The 16,191-nt window shown below is 43.2% G+C and overlaps 1 protein-coding gene across 1 annotated transcript in view; it reads right to left on the bottom strand.

The window, feature by feature from the left end:
• The window catches only part of MTMR7 (myotubularin related protein 7), a 104,812-nt gene that overhangs the window by 6,231 nt on the left and 82,390 nt on the right, over window positions 1-16,191 (bottom strand). The window contains exons 8-10 of the mRNA XM_040965899.1: window positions 5,082-5,191; window positions 3,284-3,409; window positions 1,231-1,280 (exon numbers count right to left, since the gene is read on the bottom strand). Coding sequence (XP_040821833.1) covers window positions 1,231-1,280; window positions 3,284-3,409; window positions 5,082-5,191 — 286 coding nt within the window. The remainder of the gene's footprint in view (window positions 1-1,230; window positions 1,281-3,283; window positions 3,410-5,081; window positions 5,192-16,191) is intronic.

The following is a 16,191-nucleotide window of genomic DNA, read 5'->3' as shown; positions in this document are numbered from 1 at the left end:
TAAATAAAGGCTGCCTAATTCTTCACACTGTTCTGTGATTTTTTTTTTTTTTTGAAACAATCTAACAGGGTATCATGGGAGACAGGACAATACAGAACTGACACTTCTTAGCAATATAAAATTGAGGAACTGCAGTGAACACTGCCTAGTTTTGTTTTCCTTAGAGTGCAAACACAGATTATATATATATATAACTAGAAGGCAGATTTACAGAGCAGAGAAATAGAAACTTCTTTTGTCCACTGGTTTACTCCCCAAATGCAACAACTGGAGCTGAGCCAATCCAAAGCCAGGAGCTTTGTCTGGGTCTCCCACAAGGATGTAGGGTTCAAGCCTTTGGGCCTTTCTTTACTCTTTCCCAGGGCATAAGCAGGGAACCAAATTGGAAGCGGAGTATCAGGGACAGGAACCAGCACCCATATGGGATCCCGGCAGTTGAAAGGGGAAGACTGGCCAACTGAGCCATGGCGACTGGCCCTTGCCTTTAGTAGTATTAAAAAGCATTGCCAGGCCTGGCAGCGTGGCCTAGAGGCTGAAGTCCTCACCTTGAAGGCGATGGGCGCCGGTTCTAATCCCGGCAGCTCCACTTCCCATCCAGCTCCCTGCTTGTGGCCTGGGAAAGCAGTAGAGGATGGCCCAAAGCTTTGGGACCCTGCACCCGTGTGGGTTATCTGGAAGAGCTCCTGGCTCCTGGCTTTGGATCGGCATAGCATCGGCCGTTGTGCTCACTTGGGGAGTGAATCATCGGATGGAAGATCTTCCTCTCTGTCTCTCCTCCTCTCTGTATATCTGACTTTCCAATAAATAAATAAATCTTTAAAAAGAAAAAAAAGCATTGCCTAACATTCTTCATCTGATGCCCAGCCATTCTTTTCTCTTGTCTTGGAGATCTAACTCTAGCAGGTGGTCAGTAGAAGCCCCAACTAAAAATAACAGTGTGATGCTACGAAGTTTTATTTATTATCGAAGAATTTAATTTTCTCATGTATGAAGAGGAACTACTGTGTTTTCCTGGAAAGGCACTATGAAATTATAACTCCAAAAACCATAGAACTAATGGCCAATGAATGTTATTTGGAAAACCGTAAAAAAGTATTATGAACAGTTACTTGAATAAAAGTTTAGAAATTAGGCTGCCCTCCCCACCCTTACAGCACTCAATTAAAAACCTCAATAACAGTGCTTTTACTCTAAACATCCAAAACAAGAGATGATTTAAATACATCTTACCTGTGAGTAAACTTATGGCCAAAAGAAATCCAGTCTTTTTCAATTAATACCTATGCAGAAGAGAATATAAACATCACAGAGTGAAGCAAGCAAGGGAGAACAAGAAACCATAAGCAGTAAAGGTTATGCACTCAGAGCAGAAACTACCGTCCTGAGGAAAGCTGAGGACGAACAAGCAGATGTTACCCACCAGTACAAAGCTGCACCTGAAAGGCAGCCTTGAGACTCAGCCACAGGAATGGAGATGTGTGATATGTAGTGAAAATGGAGAACTACCACTCCTGAACACTTCCTATATGGCAGCTGCTGTTCATGTCTTCTTCTACATCATATCATTTAATTGTGGGATAGATGTCTTAATGATTCTCATATCACAGGAGCACCTGAAGCTAAGAGGGTACACATGTGTCCAACATCATGCTACTAGGAAGCAGCAGGTGCAATTTCACAATCTAGCTCTGTTTCTTCAGTGTAATGTGAAATAACAACCTTTTATAAGAAACAACTAGGAGTTGGTTCCTAGTGAACTTTTTTTTATATATTTCTAAAATAATAGGGTGAGGACTATATTAGAAAATTTAGCTCTGCTTTGGAATCAGGGTTAATGTAAGTTTGAAGCTTTAAATAGTCTGAAATTTTTTAAAAATGTTGAATCAGAAAACATAGAATAGCCCATTAATATCACCCATGCTCCAATATGGTCAGAGGTTGCCTTAAATGTATACTGACTGATTAAAATCTGTTCTTGCTAACTCTTAAGACATCTTTGAGTTCAAGTTTAATGGCTTAAGGGGTTAATTATAATGAGCCATTGATAGAGGAGCACAGAGGCCCTATGGCAGTGTAGCTCTGAGAACATCTCAGCTCCCCAAATTAAATGAAGAACTCCAGCCTTCCTCAGTCTAGAACAAGAGAGTGACACACAGGACTTTTTCTCTGAGTGTTAATACCGTCACAGGTAATTGGAAGATCTTGGACATTTAAAAAAAAAAGGAAAGAAAAGAAAAGAAAAAAAAAATAGTAGCAACAGCAGAAGTAGCAGCCAAGGGCCCAGCTCTGGTGAATTGGGCACCTGTGGTGCCAGCATCTCAATGTGCAAGTCAGTTCCAGTTATTCTACTTCTGATCCAACTTCCTGCTGATATGCCTGGTAAAAGAGAGGGAGACCCAAGTGCTTGAGTGCATGCACCCAGGCTCCCTGTTTCCAATCCAGGCCAGCTTCCAGCCTTCTGTGGCCATTTGGGGAGTAAACCAGCAGGTGGAAGATTGAACTTTGCCTCTCAATCAACTTCTCTCTCTGCCTTTTAAATAAATCTTAAAAAAAAAAAAAAAAAGGCCAAAAGAGGAGGGCTGCCTCACGCCCTTGCACCTAGGGGTCCGATGACATCACTTGATAGAGAGTGGCGATGTTCTCAGTTTGGGCTCCTTGGTCAGCACCCGTCCCCAGCCTGGACGCAGGATCTGCCGAATTACTTTCCACTAAATCATGGTTTAAGGGACAAGTGATCTCGTCACAGGGTAGTCCCTGCATTCATTTTAAAGAAATCATCTCAGCTTCATCAAAACTTCACCACCCAAGGCAACTATCCAAATAGTCTTTAGTTGTAAGCAATCTGCCACGTTTTAACACACATACAAAAAGTTAAAACCCCAGGAAAAGAGGCACTCGTCACTTCAGCAAAAAAGGCACACTCACCAGGATGTCCAATCCAAGGATATTTTGTGCATTAAATAACTTTTTTTCTTTTGAAAAATATTTATTATTATATGTTCATATTACCTAAACTGGAAAGACTTCGAGGTAATATATAAACCTCATTATTTTATTAACTACCGAGTAAGTCTCATTACTTGCCCTCACATTCATATTCCATAATAGTGATTTGGACTAGTTTCAGTACCCTAGAAATTAAAGTCTACTCTAATTTTTCCCCTTTAATTTTCCTGATCAACTAAGAAAATAACACCAATGATAATGATCGTGACAGGAAGAGGCTGCCATCAGTTGCCTAAAAAGAGGCTCTGCTGTGGGATGGGCCAGCAGGCACACTCACCATGAAGCCCTTCAGAGTGCGGTAGTACGGGTCCAGCAGGAGGCTAGCCACCGAGCACACCTGGGCAGTCCTGTCCCAGCCGTCGGAGCAGTGAACAAGCACGCTTGCCCCTTCCTCTGAGACTGCCTACAAACCACAGGATTAGCAGAGAGTCAGAGAGCGGCTACAGAGGCAAACTCTACAGAACCAATCATAATTATGTACTCCTCCTTTAAGAAAGAACATGTGAAACAAGACTGCTGCTCACACCGTGATCTACTGCTTGCTACAGTCTGTGCTCTACAACATCTTCCTGAATTTAAGCAGGAGTTTGAGTTCCCTAAGGCATTTGTGAGTGGTACTGAGTGTGCAAACTCTATGGTTTCAAGGGTGGCGCTGCCATGACTGAGTCCTGGTGGGTTTATCAGAACAGGGACAAATCAAAACATAAATAACCTCTGAATATTTTTGTGTGTGAAGTTGGCCTGTCTCGGTTATTTCCATATATAATGAGAAATTGTTTAATACATTGTTTGTGCCCCCACTTAGTTTTTGGTGCTAGTGACAAGAGCTTTTATTTTTCTGTTACACCCAGAAGCCAGCAGCCGAGTCCCCTCCCGTCAGCGTCTGTGCTGAAGTGTGTGGCCTGTGCCAACCTGGCTGCATGATCTGTCCTTTCCTCCCTTCTGGGTTGCCACATGAAGCCTTAATGGAATTCTGGAAGTGTCACAACCACTTCTCAAAGGGAAAAGACAGAAAAGTGTTAATTAAAAATTACAGCTAGAAGAAGAATAATTGAGTAATGAGTCCAGGGATGAAGGAAGGAGGGAAGAAGAGACAAAGGTAAAAAAATTATACCAGAAAAAAAATCTCTGCTAGTAAGATAATTTCCTCTATTTCCTGTTGTAGATGGACACAAGCGTTAGCTGAGTAATTAGTCAGTAACTTATAGAAGGGTAGAAATATACCATCATGGTTATTTGCCACTATCTGATACTGCTTCTATACTTGAACTTATTCTCTGTCTCTCACACCAAAACGTTAATCTCTGTGAGGGAAGAGGCCTAATCTGCCTTACTCAGCACTCGCAGCAACGCTTGGCACTAAAAAATTGTTGGCCAAGTGATTAATAAAGGAGAGCACACCATCTTAACAGAGAAATTAGGTTTCTCTAGGTATGAACTGAAAAGGAATTTTATTTTTTAAAAAAAACACCAATGCCAGACAACACAACAATGTATCCAACACAACCTGAGTGAAAGCTGCAGCCAAGAGTTTCCCTACCAAAACAGAAAGGCAGGGGAGGCCGGAGCCCCTCAGGTTACAGAGCTGTCATGGAAAATAACAGGGAAGGAAGGGAGGGGAGAGGGAGCAAGGGAGGGAAGAGAATGAGGAAAGGGAAAGTTTCTGCTTACGACAAAACTATAAAGAAGGATTGACTGGATTCAAACTTCAAGCCCATCACTCAAATGACTCAGAACTGCTTGTATTGTTCCACAGAAAATTCTTTCCTACATCCAGGATTAAAGATAGTGGGATACAGAATATTCTAGAAATAGTTTATCCTTTGAACACTATGCTGACATACAATCAACTAAATACTGTACTCTCAGTAAGTCACATCTCCAGAGGACACGCCCTAAAACAGGTCTACAAAGATAGCTATCCATTCAACACAGTGCAGCTTGCAGCCAATCGGGAAGAAACTCAATCACCATTTGGAGTCAGTGAGGCTTTCTGGCCTGTCTGTCTGTCTGTCCATCCATCTATCCATCCATCCATCCACCCATCCATCCATCCATCCTCTGCCAGCACCTACCTTTGCAATAAAGATTCCTGCATCCATAATGGCCTTAATGTGCCTTAACCAGCCAGAGTTCTCCAGACCCCACAGGAAGTCACTCATGGTAGGAGATTTAAGTTCACAAACTGCAAGATAAATCATGTTAGGAAAGGGACATTCAGGCAACTTTCATTTTGCGCAGTGATATTTTATAAGAATTTGTTAATGATTGCTGCATTGCACAGATACTTAAGTTTACTAGATTCGATTGTATTGAACCGCTTTAGGTAAGGTTTTTCTAGCTTCTTTGTTTGGACGGTGGATGCCACATCTGTTTACAAGTACCGTACCGTGCCTGTGAAGTTTAAATCCTAGCATTAATGCAGTCATGGAGTGCTACCAAAGTAAACGTGCAGCAGAAGGCATGTATTAACCTATCTAGCCAAAAGTTACAGTGGGTCACCAAAGGACACCTGCACTAAGTGTGCTGGGTTGCAGCAGGGATCAGTAACTCCAGCATTTGCCTGGGTACAGCTCTGTCATCCAACCACATAGGATTGTAAGTCCTAAGGATGTAAAAATAGGTGAAACTATCCTAAAGTATTGGATAGAAATGATCAAACTCCTTTTAATGGGAGAAAATGTAATAAGTGAGAAACTTAAAAATGAAGTCTTAATCTGAAATCTAATTCTAGGACATCAGGCTTTCTCTTTGAAAATTAAGAAAACCTGGGACCCCAATATTATCTACATTGATAAGCACTGTTACAGCATTATCATATGATAACTTGCACTTCAACAGCTTATTCATCATAAAGGATGAAAATGATTTAGGGGAAGTGTTCTATGTAGCACAAATTCTGCATCTAAAATTTTTGGATTTGAATCTATGAAGTCTTTGGAGAAGCCTTATAAATCAGCCAATGACAAGTAATGGATCACAGGGTTAATTTTTAAGTTTATGTATATATTTTTGTACTCAGTGATGCTTAAACATCACGGCAGTAGGGAACCCCTCTTCCCACTCCCAACTCCCTCAGATTAGCTATGTAATCTTGCACAACACCTGACTCTTTAAGCCTCCATTTTGCCATTTTCAAAGTAGACGAAGTTCTACATTTTATCCCTCTGGCCTGGACTCCCAGAATCCACTTTGTTAACTGTTCACAAGTGCTGCGCATATGGATCACGTGGCAACCATTAACAATATTTATCGGATGCCTCATCCCCAATATTCCGATAATAAGGAGTTTACTCTGGTTTTTTTTTGTTGTTTTTTTGTTTTGTTTTGTTTTGTTTTTTGTAATGTAAGAGCCATACTGGAAAGCACAGGTACTTAAATTTGAGGTCATAAGTAACAATAATGATGAAAAAATTAACACCAAGATTGCCAACCAAAATCCTACCTAAGAAAGCCATTTTATGAATATATTTAGGCAAGATTCGGAAATCTTTCCAAAGTTTGCCCTGAGCTGGAATCCCAGCACCTGCGGTTTAATGGGGTACTCAGGGACTGGTCTGGCACAGAGCACTGTCCCTTCCGAGGTCACAGTGTTCACCATTTCCCACCTAGGCCCAACAGCACAGCAAAGAACCCATGATCGCTGTCTGGTAAAGCAGAGGCAGAACAGCACAGGAAGGGGTGCTTTGATGAACCGCACCAGAAACACAGGGGTTGAGTCACAGGATCTAAAGCTTTATTCACCAGCCCCATGGCCCTGGGGACCCAGCAGAGGATTGTTTGCAAGCTTACAATTTCAGTAAAGTGAAGGACAGAGGATAGCTAGGTAGGGTGGGATGTATTATTATGCTCTTAAAACTGTCTATGAAAGGGACCCGGCGTGATAGCCTATGGCTTGCAAGTGCCGGGATCCCACAGGGGTGTCTGTTCCTATTCCAGCTGCTCCACTTCCCATCCTACTCCCTGCTTGTGGCCTGGAAAAGCAGTAGAACATAGCCCAAAGCCCTGGCACACTGTATCCATGCGGGAGGACCGGAAGTGACTCCTGGCTTTGGATCAGCTCAACTCCAGCTATTGCAGCCACTTGGGGAGTGAATCAGCAGATGGAAAAATTTTTCTTTCTGTATCTCCTTCTCTCTGTAAATCTGACTTTCCAATAAATCTTTTTAAAAAACACTGTATATGTGAAGTACATGAAATTGGCTCCCTTTGTATAAATAAACCCATTTTTAAAGCATTAAAACAACATATTTAATGGATTTTTTTAAATAAAAAGTAACCTGCTATCAATCTCTGAGAAGACTTAGAAAAGATTCAAATATCAGAAATCTTCCAAAGATTCAAAGGAAGTGCATATTATAAAGAAACTTAAATCTTAAGTATGACATTGTTCATTTACTACTTAAGGCATCAGCTGTGGGGCTGGCATCGTGGCTTATCAGGTTAAGCCACCATCTGAACCAGCATCCCAAATGGGCACCAGTTCATGTCCTGGCTCCTCTACTTTTGACCCACATTCCTGTTAATGCTTTTGGGAAAGCAGCAAACCATGGTCCAAGTGCTGGGGCCCTTGCTGCCCATGGGGGAGACCTGGATGCTGCTCCTGGCTCTTGGCAAGGCCTCTGGCTTTAGCAGCCATGTGTGAGTGAACCAGGGCATGGAGGCTCTCACTCTTTCTGTAATTGTGACTTCCAAATAATAAATTATATATATATTTATTTATATACGAAAAACTGCATATATTTATTATATAATATAAAAAGATATTATCCTCTCTGTACCTAAGTTTTCACTGCTATAAGATAGGGATGGTAACAGCCACCCCATCAAAGCATTGCTATATATGCAAATCCTTATTATTACATTATCCCCCAATAACATACAGTTTTATATAACACTTATGCTAGAATATGTTATGATAGCCTTCTGCAACTTGATTTCTTCATTCAATATTGAAAAATATCTATTGAAGGAAATAAATTGCTTTCACTGTAACAGCTACACAGTATTCCATACTTTGAATCAATCTCTGTGTACATGGAGATAGACGATGTATTGGGTTGTCCATTCCCCTCTGTGAATATTTACAGACAGTGCAGTAAAACACCTTTCTACAATCTTCTTATGGCCAATCTACGTGCATGTGTATATCTGCCAGCACAATGGGCTGGAACGCCTACTTGTTAAACGTAGATTATAACTTAATGTCACATGTACCTAATGTACCGTGGCATGTGTAAGGTCAAAAGCCAGTAATATCATCCAAGAGCTTCAGAGTCATATTCAAATTCCTTGCCAACTCAATGACCTGAGGATAGTCACATGGAAAATGGGTAAAAACAGACAACATCAAAAAACGCCTTCCTCAAACAGTTCTAAGGAAGATGTCACACATGAGTCACGCTGGCACAATGAGCACTCGCAGAGTGGCAGCTGTGACAGATGTATTACCGACCTGGGAAACAGGAGATGTCAGACTCACTGAACCCCCTCCCCGCCAGGGCTCGCTAAAGGGAAAACATGAAGAGACCAGCAGCGGGAGAGCTCCAGTGCAGGGCTTCTGACAAACAAACCTGGACTTTTTGTTTCCGCCTTACAGCCACCATAGGTGGATTTTACTAGAAATAATAATGATCAAATAGTAAAACTTCCCCAATGCCTCCCAGTTGCAGGGATGCTATCTGTCCTCATCCAATATAAAGCAACAGAAGCCCTGCTTGGGTCTCACAGGCTGTAACCTGAAGGCCAAGCTTCTCCTCGGCCCCGGACCTGTGCTGCTCCCATCCTGCGGCCGCTCGTCAAGAGCCACCGAGCCTCTGACACACAGCTAAGCTCAGCTGAGATGCTCTGTGGGTGGAAAGTGTGATCAAATCATAATACTTGGTACAGAAAAGGCATGGAAATTCCTCAGTAATTCCCCTTATGATGATGAATATATACTGGAATATATTAAGATAGATGAACTACATTTCTAAGATTAATTCACCCATTTCTTTTTGCCTTTTTCATGAAGTGATCACCAGAAATTTTTAAATTACAAGCTCTGTCCACACAGTGGCTTACATTCTATTTCCACGTATAGTGCTGATTTATATCACTTAATTTGCTCTGACATTGCCAAGAAATTTGCTCTTATACTTCTAAAATACTTTAAATGCATTTAAAATTGCATTCATTTTATAGATAACATTTATCCAAAAGGCAGAGAGACATTCTTTGTGCTGGTTCACTCCTCAGTCGCTCCTAACAGCACTGGCCTCAGTCAGGCACATGGCGGGAACTCCATCTGGGTCTCTCTTGTTGGGGACAAGGACTCAACGACATGAGCCACCACCTGCCCACGCTGGGGGAATAAGCTAAGGAAGACAATTCCCATCAGACAACAGAATCGGGGCACCCCCTGGAGTTTTCCTGTGAGCTCAGGGAAGAGTGACCACAGCTGAAGAAAGCTGAAGCTGATACAAAGACAGAATGCCAGACCTTCCGGCCAAGGGCTGCCTTTCCTGCCCCACCTGGTGGAGATCCGACCCGCCAGGGCCATTGCTCAGCAGCATGTGGGCCAAGAGGCTGGCTCACCTCTGTGCTCCCTGCCAAGGACACGGGTGAGCCTGGCAGGAGGTGCAGCCAGTTCCCGCACCCGATCTGAGCTCTCACCACTCCCTGGGCGCCTGCTGTCTGGTCTTTCTGTCCAATCCCAGGTCATGACCCAAAGGGATCAACTTAATCCTAAAATACACACATTCTTTGGAACTCAACTGATTCCTCTAAACCCTCCTCAGATAACATTCTCCTGTCATTTTTTTCCTTGTCTTTTCTTAACTAAACAGGCCAAACCTTCAGGCTGTTATTATAGGGCTTAGGGCTTTTTTAGTAGTCTCATTTACTCCAAAATATCCAGGGAGCCTGAGAAGTCTCTTGGCATCCCAGCTCTGCAGCTCTGCACTCACTGTGTTCCTTCACCTCTTCCCACAGTGCAGCAAATACAGTTTAAAAGCAAAGGTCTCAGATTTTCTAATGAACTTGGGATGTGCTGCTCCAAAAGAGGCAGAGTGGCTCCCAGAGCCAGGCCCTGCAATCACTGCCAGCGAGAACGTTCCATCGCATCCTTCCCCCATGTCACTCACAGAGCCTGGGCCTGGCGGCTGCATCTTCCTCTCTCCAGCCTCTTTCTTCCTGCACTAACAATACCCCCGTTTCCAAGCCCATTAAAATGGCAGGCACGGAGTACAACAAGCCCATTAGGTAGTTAAGCCAGGAAGCCACTGAGAGGGTGGCAGAGCTGAGAGCAGATGATTAAAAAACATGGACAGATGGGCATATCCTTGCAACACTAAGCACTAACCCCAGCAGTGCCAGGGGTTCTAGACATAAACATCAAACTGCTGGGTTTGTTTAGAGACACGAAGGCTAAGGCTGAAATCACTGATTTGGCTGTTCTTGTTCCTAAACCCAAGCCAATATTCACAAACCCTTTTGCTTGAACAATGGTTGGACATCAGAGATATATGCCACAAATGACAGAGAACCGTACTTAGTAAAGAGAAATTAGTGCCGCAAGGTCATGACACGTGTTTTACCTAACCGGGCAACTGTACCCCATAAACAAATAAAAACCACAGAAGTACAAAGTAAAATACGATGTTAGAGCCGAAGAAAAGCCTTTGGTGATGTTCCCTGGGTATTTCCAGGTAAGTCAGGTGAGGCCAGTGAAGCACAGATGACATCTCTGAGCCCTGGGGTTGGTCTGGAATCCTACAGTCTTGATGAAAGGGCCACACTGCCCTTCCTTACTTACCACCCACACACCCCCGGGGGGTGCTGATGACCGATCTGTTCCTGCTTTAGGGTCAAGAAAACAAGAGACGTGAGGTAGGCAGCCTCCAAAGAATGGCACATGATGCTCACCTGCCCCTGGGCACTTTCTTAAAGGGTGAACCAAAGGAAAACCATGAGATTATGGCCTGGCAAAAGCAGCTGGTTAGGTAAGCCTGCTCTGTAGTCTCCCCTTTTTAACTGAGAAGCCAATGTGGTGACACAGACTAAACTGAGATTTGCAGGGTATTGTATTTAAATTCCTCATGCCAGGGGCGTACTTTCCTCCCTGCCTATGCCAGCCAGCAATGGCTCACATTAAACAGCTTTATGTTAACTGGGGCAAAGGTGTGTCAACGTATCCAGAAGCTACCAACAAAATTCAATGGTTCCTGTTTTTAAAATAATTTTCTTTATAAAAACTTACATGAAAGGCAAAGAGATTTCCCACGTGCTTGCTCATTTGCTAAATGCTCCCAACAGCCAGGGTGGGCAAGGCTGGAGAGGAGCCTGGAACTCAAGCCAGGTCTCCCACATGGGTGGCAGGGACCCAAGTCCTGGAGCTGTCAGCTGCTGCCTCCAGGAGTGCATCATCAGAAAGCTGGAACTGCAACAGAGCTGGGACGCCAAGCCAGGCGCTCTGACATGGGATACAGATATTCCCAAACAGAATCAAACACCAAATGAAACGCCTGCCCCAAAATTACTCTTTAAAGCATTTCTAACTCTTGGGGCCCAGTGCAGTAGCCTAGTGGCTAATGTCCTCGCCTTGCAAGCACCAGGTTCAAAATATGGGTGCCAGTTTGTGTGTTGGCCTCCCCGCTTCCCTTCCAGCTTCTGATTGGCTCAGCTCCAGCTGTTGTGCCACTTGGAAGATCTTCTTTGTCTCTCCTCCTCTTTGTATATTGTATATCTGATTTTCCAACAAAAATAAATAAATCTTTAAAAAAATTTCTAACTCTGTTCATAATATTTTCTGGAATCTGATACCACAGCTACTATCTTCTTACAGCCTTTACTTTTAGAGGATTTGATGATAATATAAAGTGGTAAAGTGCCTGGAAGCTCAAGTTTTGTACAACCTGTTCTAAGCACTGCTGGAGGTAGCAGCTCAGAAAACAGTACACACGTGTTTCTAGCCACTAGTAAACAGGTATGTGTCTATGTAAACATATATTTACATGGAGTGTGTATATTCAAAATTAATTAGTACAATAAATAGTAAACAATCAAGTAGCAGGTGCCCTGAGGATGCCCTATCAGCATTGGTTTCACAGGTGAGCTTTGTATCTAAAGGCAAATCCACATTACACAGAGGTAACCACGTGATCTCAGTGTTATAGGGTGTAAAGAACGTAAGATGTGAAATATTAACTGCTAGAATATGTAAAATAATGGCTTCAAATATCAAATGTGTGGCTATGTATGTCTACCACGGTGAGTGACAGGGCTCGGTGCTTTCTCAACAAACCCTCACAACCTTCCTAGCAGATGTCATCATTTGATATATAGGGCAGGGATGGGTTCAGATGCTAGTGACACAGCAAGGAACTTGTCATGTGTGATTTGACACCCCCCCACACACACACACTTTCCATATTATTTTTCACTCCAAGTAAATCGGTATTAAAAGTCAACATACAGCCTGAGCCAAGATGAACAGAAAGTGAACTAACTAAAAGAAGAGCTTAAGGGGTGATGAAGTGTAAATAGGAAACTCAAGGCAAATGGTGCAGACTGGGCCGAGACAGATGTGGAGAGGTTAGGAGCTGGATCCTTACAAAGCTCTTCGTAAACTGAAAGTGTGTTACTGAAAAAAGGCAAGCAAAGCAAGGGAGGAGGCAAGGGTGGAATGAAGAAAGCATCAGTGTATTCTATCCATGATAACTTCTGCCTAAATGTTAATAAATAAAAATATAGTTAAAAATAAATCAACTAGAGATTGTAGCAGTAGGCATTGGAGAGGGGGCCAGGAGCCTGTAAGATAGGGATGTTGGCAGCATAGAGCTGACGCAGTGACAGCAGCAGCGGATATGGCAAGTGGAGGGGCGGGGGCTCATTCCACACTTCACACAGGCCGATGTCTTGTCCACCTTCAGACCTCGTGACCCACAGCCAAGGGAGCCTGAATTGCCAAACCCCTTTTACAGTGGGGTGGGAAAACAACTCACCTTGCAGTACAATTAGCCTTGTCTTTCAATTCATGTATACACTGTCTTCTATAAGTGCCTGTTTCATAATGTCCTTGCTGCCCACACTCTGGCCTTGATGATTAACAAAACATAAAACAATAATTCTGAGGGTGGAAACTTTCATTGCAGCGTTGCCTAATGGCGGCAACAGCCACTATTCTCTCATTACATCACGTTCTCTTGCCTTCTCCCTGATAATGTCACTGGAAAAGAAGTCTTCGGCTTTGCTGTCAGTTAACACATTCAACAGTGACTCATGCAACTTCACACCCTATTTCAAAACTGGTTTTTTCTGTATCAATGAACGAAGCAATTTTTTGTATCCAATGATAATACAGGTTTAATGAATAGCTATCAGAAGTTAATGACAGTAGTTCCTGTTACAGGCACCTGTTATAAGCAGAGTATTGTGCATGAGGCTTTACTGTTGGCTATATAGGCATCAATTACTTCTCATTTTCAGGTAGGAAGCAGTGGCTTCAAGAGGTTTAGTAAGTCCTCTGTGCTCCAGACAATAAGGCTGGAATCCGTCCCCCAACTTAGACAGATGAAGGGCCTTGCCTTCCTTCTGACCATGCACCGATAATCAGAAATGTCTGACAAGAAAAAAAGAAAAAGTTGCTTGTCTAGCAAGACTGATCCTCCAAGGCCTTACCACTGGTATTTCTGTGTAAGGCTATTTCATTCCCTTTGAAGGAAAAGTGGATGTGCTGGGTGGAACCATGTAACGTTGTTGAATTTTAAGGAAAAAATGACCATATTTTCAACTCATTATTAGTTTCCCCATCTGGCAGTGTAAACTGAGGAAAATCAGTATCAGAAAAATGATCAGAATACAGACAATTAGCAAAGGATTAAGCTTAGCCCCAATATCTGGAAGAAACTTCATAGCATATATCTGTGGGTAACGTGACAGGAAATACTATAAAACAATGCGACAAACCCATGAAGGACAGAAATATTCCATTTCTTATAGACTAAATTAGCCATGACCCCATAAAGACAAGGAAGACAACATTAAACAAAAAGGTCCCTGGAATTGACTACCACAACTGAACTCCTGTGAGAGGAGCTGGGCGTGCCTGGAGCTGTTCCTCAGTAGAGCGTGGTGCACCGCACTTGGCAGGGAGACCAGAGCAAGGAGAAATCAATTCTGTGACCATGAAAACCAGCAGGCAGGTGCCATCCTTTCCACACCCAAGGAAGACTGCATTGAACCAGGTCTCAGAACCTTCATACACGATGCCCAACCCATCTCCAGGCTCACCAGACTTGGCCACATTCTCCACCTCCAATAGCCACAATTTCAAGAGATAGGCCAGAAACTACACTTTAGAACCTGCTTAAAAAATTTAAATGGAACTTGCTTGGTCCTCTTTTAAGCAAATCATTGCGCAAACTGCTGAGCTGTCACTGAGCCTGCGTCCCGTGCACTCTGGGTCTGTTTCCATTGGTCTGGCCGATGACTAGCTCTTTGAAACAACTTGCTGAGAAAACACCCGCAAGTTCTGACATATTGCTAATGAAGGCATCTTGATGGCCTTGTACTGAATGCACACCAGACCATATCTCAAGGTAAACACTTACAAGCTGCTGCACAACTGAACTGTCCTATTCCATGTCTTTTGAATGAAGAAATTAAGACAATTTACCCATAGGAAGGCATTCGACCTACCAAATATTTGCCTGGCTGGCTGGCTGGCTGAATTAATCTGTAGTTCACAGGCACGTTGACTTTATTCATTGCCTCTTTTAACAACTTACATTTCAAAAATATTTGTTTATTCATGCCTTCATTTTAGAGGCTGAGAGACACAGAATGAATCGCCATTGGCCAGTTCATTTCTCAAATCTCTGCAATGGCGAGGGGTCTGGGCCAGGCCAAAGCCAGGGCTGGGAACTCAATCTGTGCCCCCTCTGTGAGTGGCAGGAACCCAGGTCGGAGAGAGGAGCTGAAACCGGGTTTTAAACACGTACTGCAAATGTGAGACACAGATACCCTAACTGGGGTCTTCACCACTCATTCCCAGGGCCGATTTTAACATGTATTATTGCTGTCACAGGGAGCAACGCTACAACCTGCAGTGCTAGCATCTCATATGGACACTGGTTTGAGTCCCAGCCACTTCACTTCCACTCCAGCTCCCTGACAATGTACCTGGAAAAACGTCAAAGGATGACCTAGATCCCTGAGTCCCTGCACCCATGTCGGAAACTCCGAGGAGGCTCCTGGCTCCTGTCCCGAGACCTGCCCAGCTTCAGCCATTTTGGCCATTTGGGGGAGTGAACAAGCAGAGAGAGGATCTTGATCTTGATTTCTCTCTCTTGCTCTCATTCTGTCCGTCTGTCTTTCCTTCTCTCCGTAACTCTGCCTTCCAAACAAATAAATACAAAATCTTTAACAAGTGTGTATCTTTTTCCCAAGAGAAAGCACATGCTCCTTACGTTAGAAGACACTTTATATAACTTTTATGGAATCTTTTTAATAAGTCATGAGTTAACAGGGAAAATAAAGTGCTTACATTGTTTACAAACACAGGAAATGAGATCAATCATATTTACTCAGATTTCAGCAAGAATCCAAATCCAGGTCTTCGTGCACTTAGGGCAGGCCATTTTCTAAACCAACCGAGGCAGAGAGGCAGTAGAGCCTAGGGATTTAGAGTGGCATTTAGTGGGGGTGTTCGGCCAAGTGGTTATACACAAAGCACATACAGAGTCCCTGGGTGAGTTCTGCTCTGCTTCCAACTCAGTTTCCTGTGAACACTCGGAGGCAACATGTAGCAGACCGGACTGAGTCCTGGGCTCCCGGCTTCCACCTGGCCCTGCCCCAGCCTGGGGATGTTTAAGGAACAAGCTAGTGAATGGCAACTCATCTGTCTCTATCTTTGAAGGAAGTAAATTCAAATTTTTTTGAAAAGAGTGTGACATTTGTATGACAGTAAATTCGTGTGATACTAAATAGGTAGAAATTTTGATTCTAACAATTATTGTTAGAATTTTTTTAGTCTCTGTGCCCCAATAACTACAACATGGTCATAAGGAAGATTATTTGAGCAAATATATCTTCAAAAACATAAACAGGGAGCAGCAATAGTGGCGGTAAAAGGCTAATTCTCTACCTGCAGCCCCGGGAGTCCACCTGGGAGCTAGTTTGTGTACAGGCTGCCTTATTTCCCAT

Source organism: Ochotona curzoniae, unplaced genomic scaffold (assembly GCF_017591425.1).
Source record: "Ochotona curzoniae isolate NIBS_2020 unplaced genomic scaffold, NIBS_Ocur_1.0 scaffold_4505, whole genome shotgun sequence".
In the NCBI taxonomy this organism is placed as follows: domain Eukaryota; kingdom Metazoa; phylum Chordata; class Mammalia; order Lagomorpha; family Ochotonidae; genus Ochotona; species Ochotona curzoniae.
This window is presented reverse-complemented; position numbering and strand designations above follow the sequence as displayed.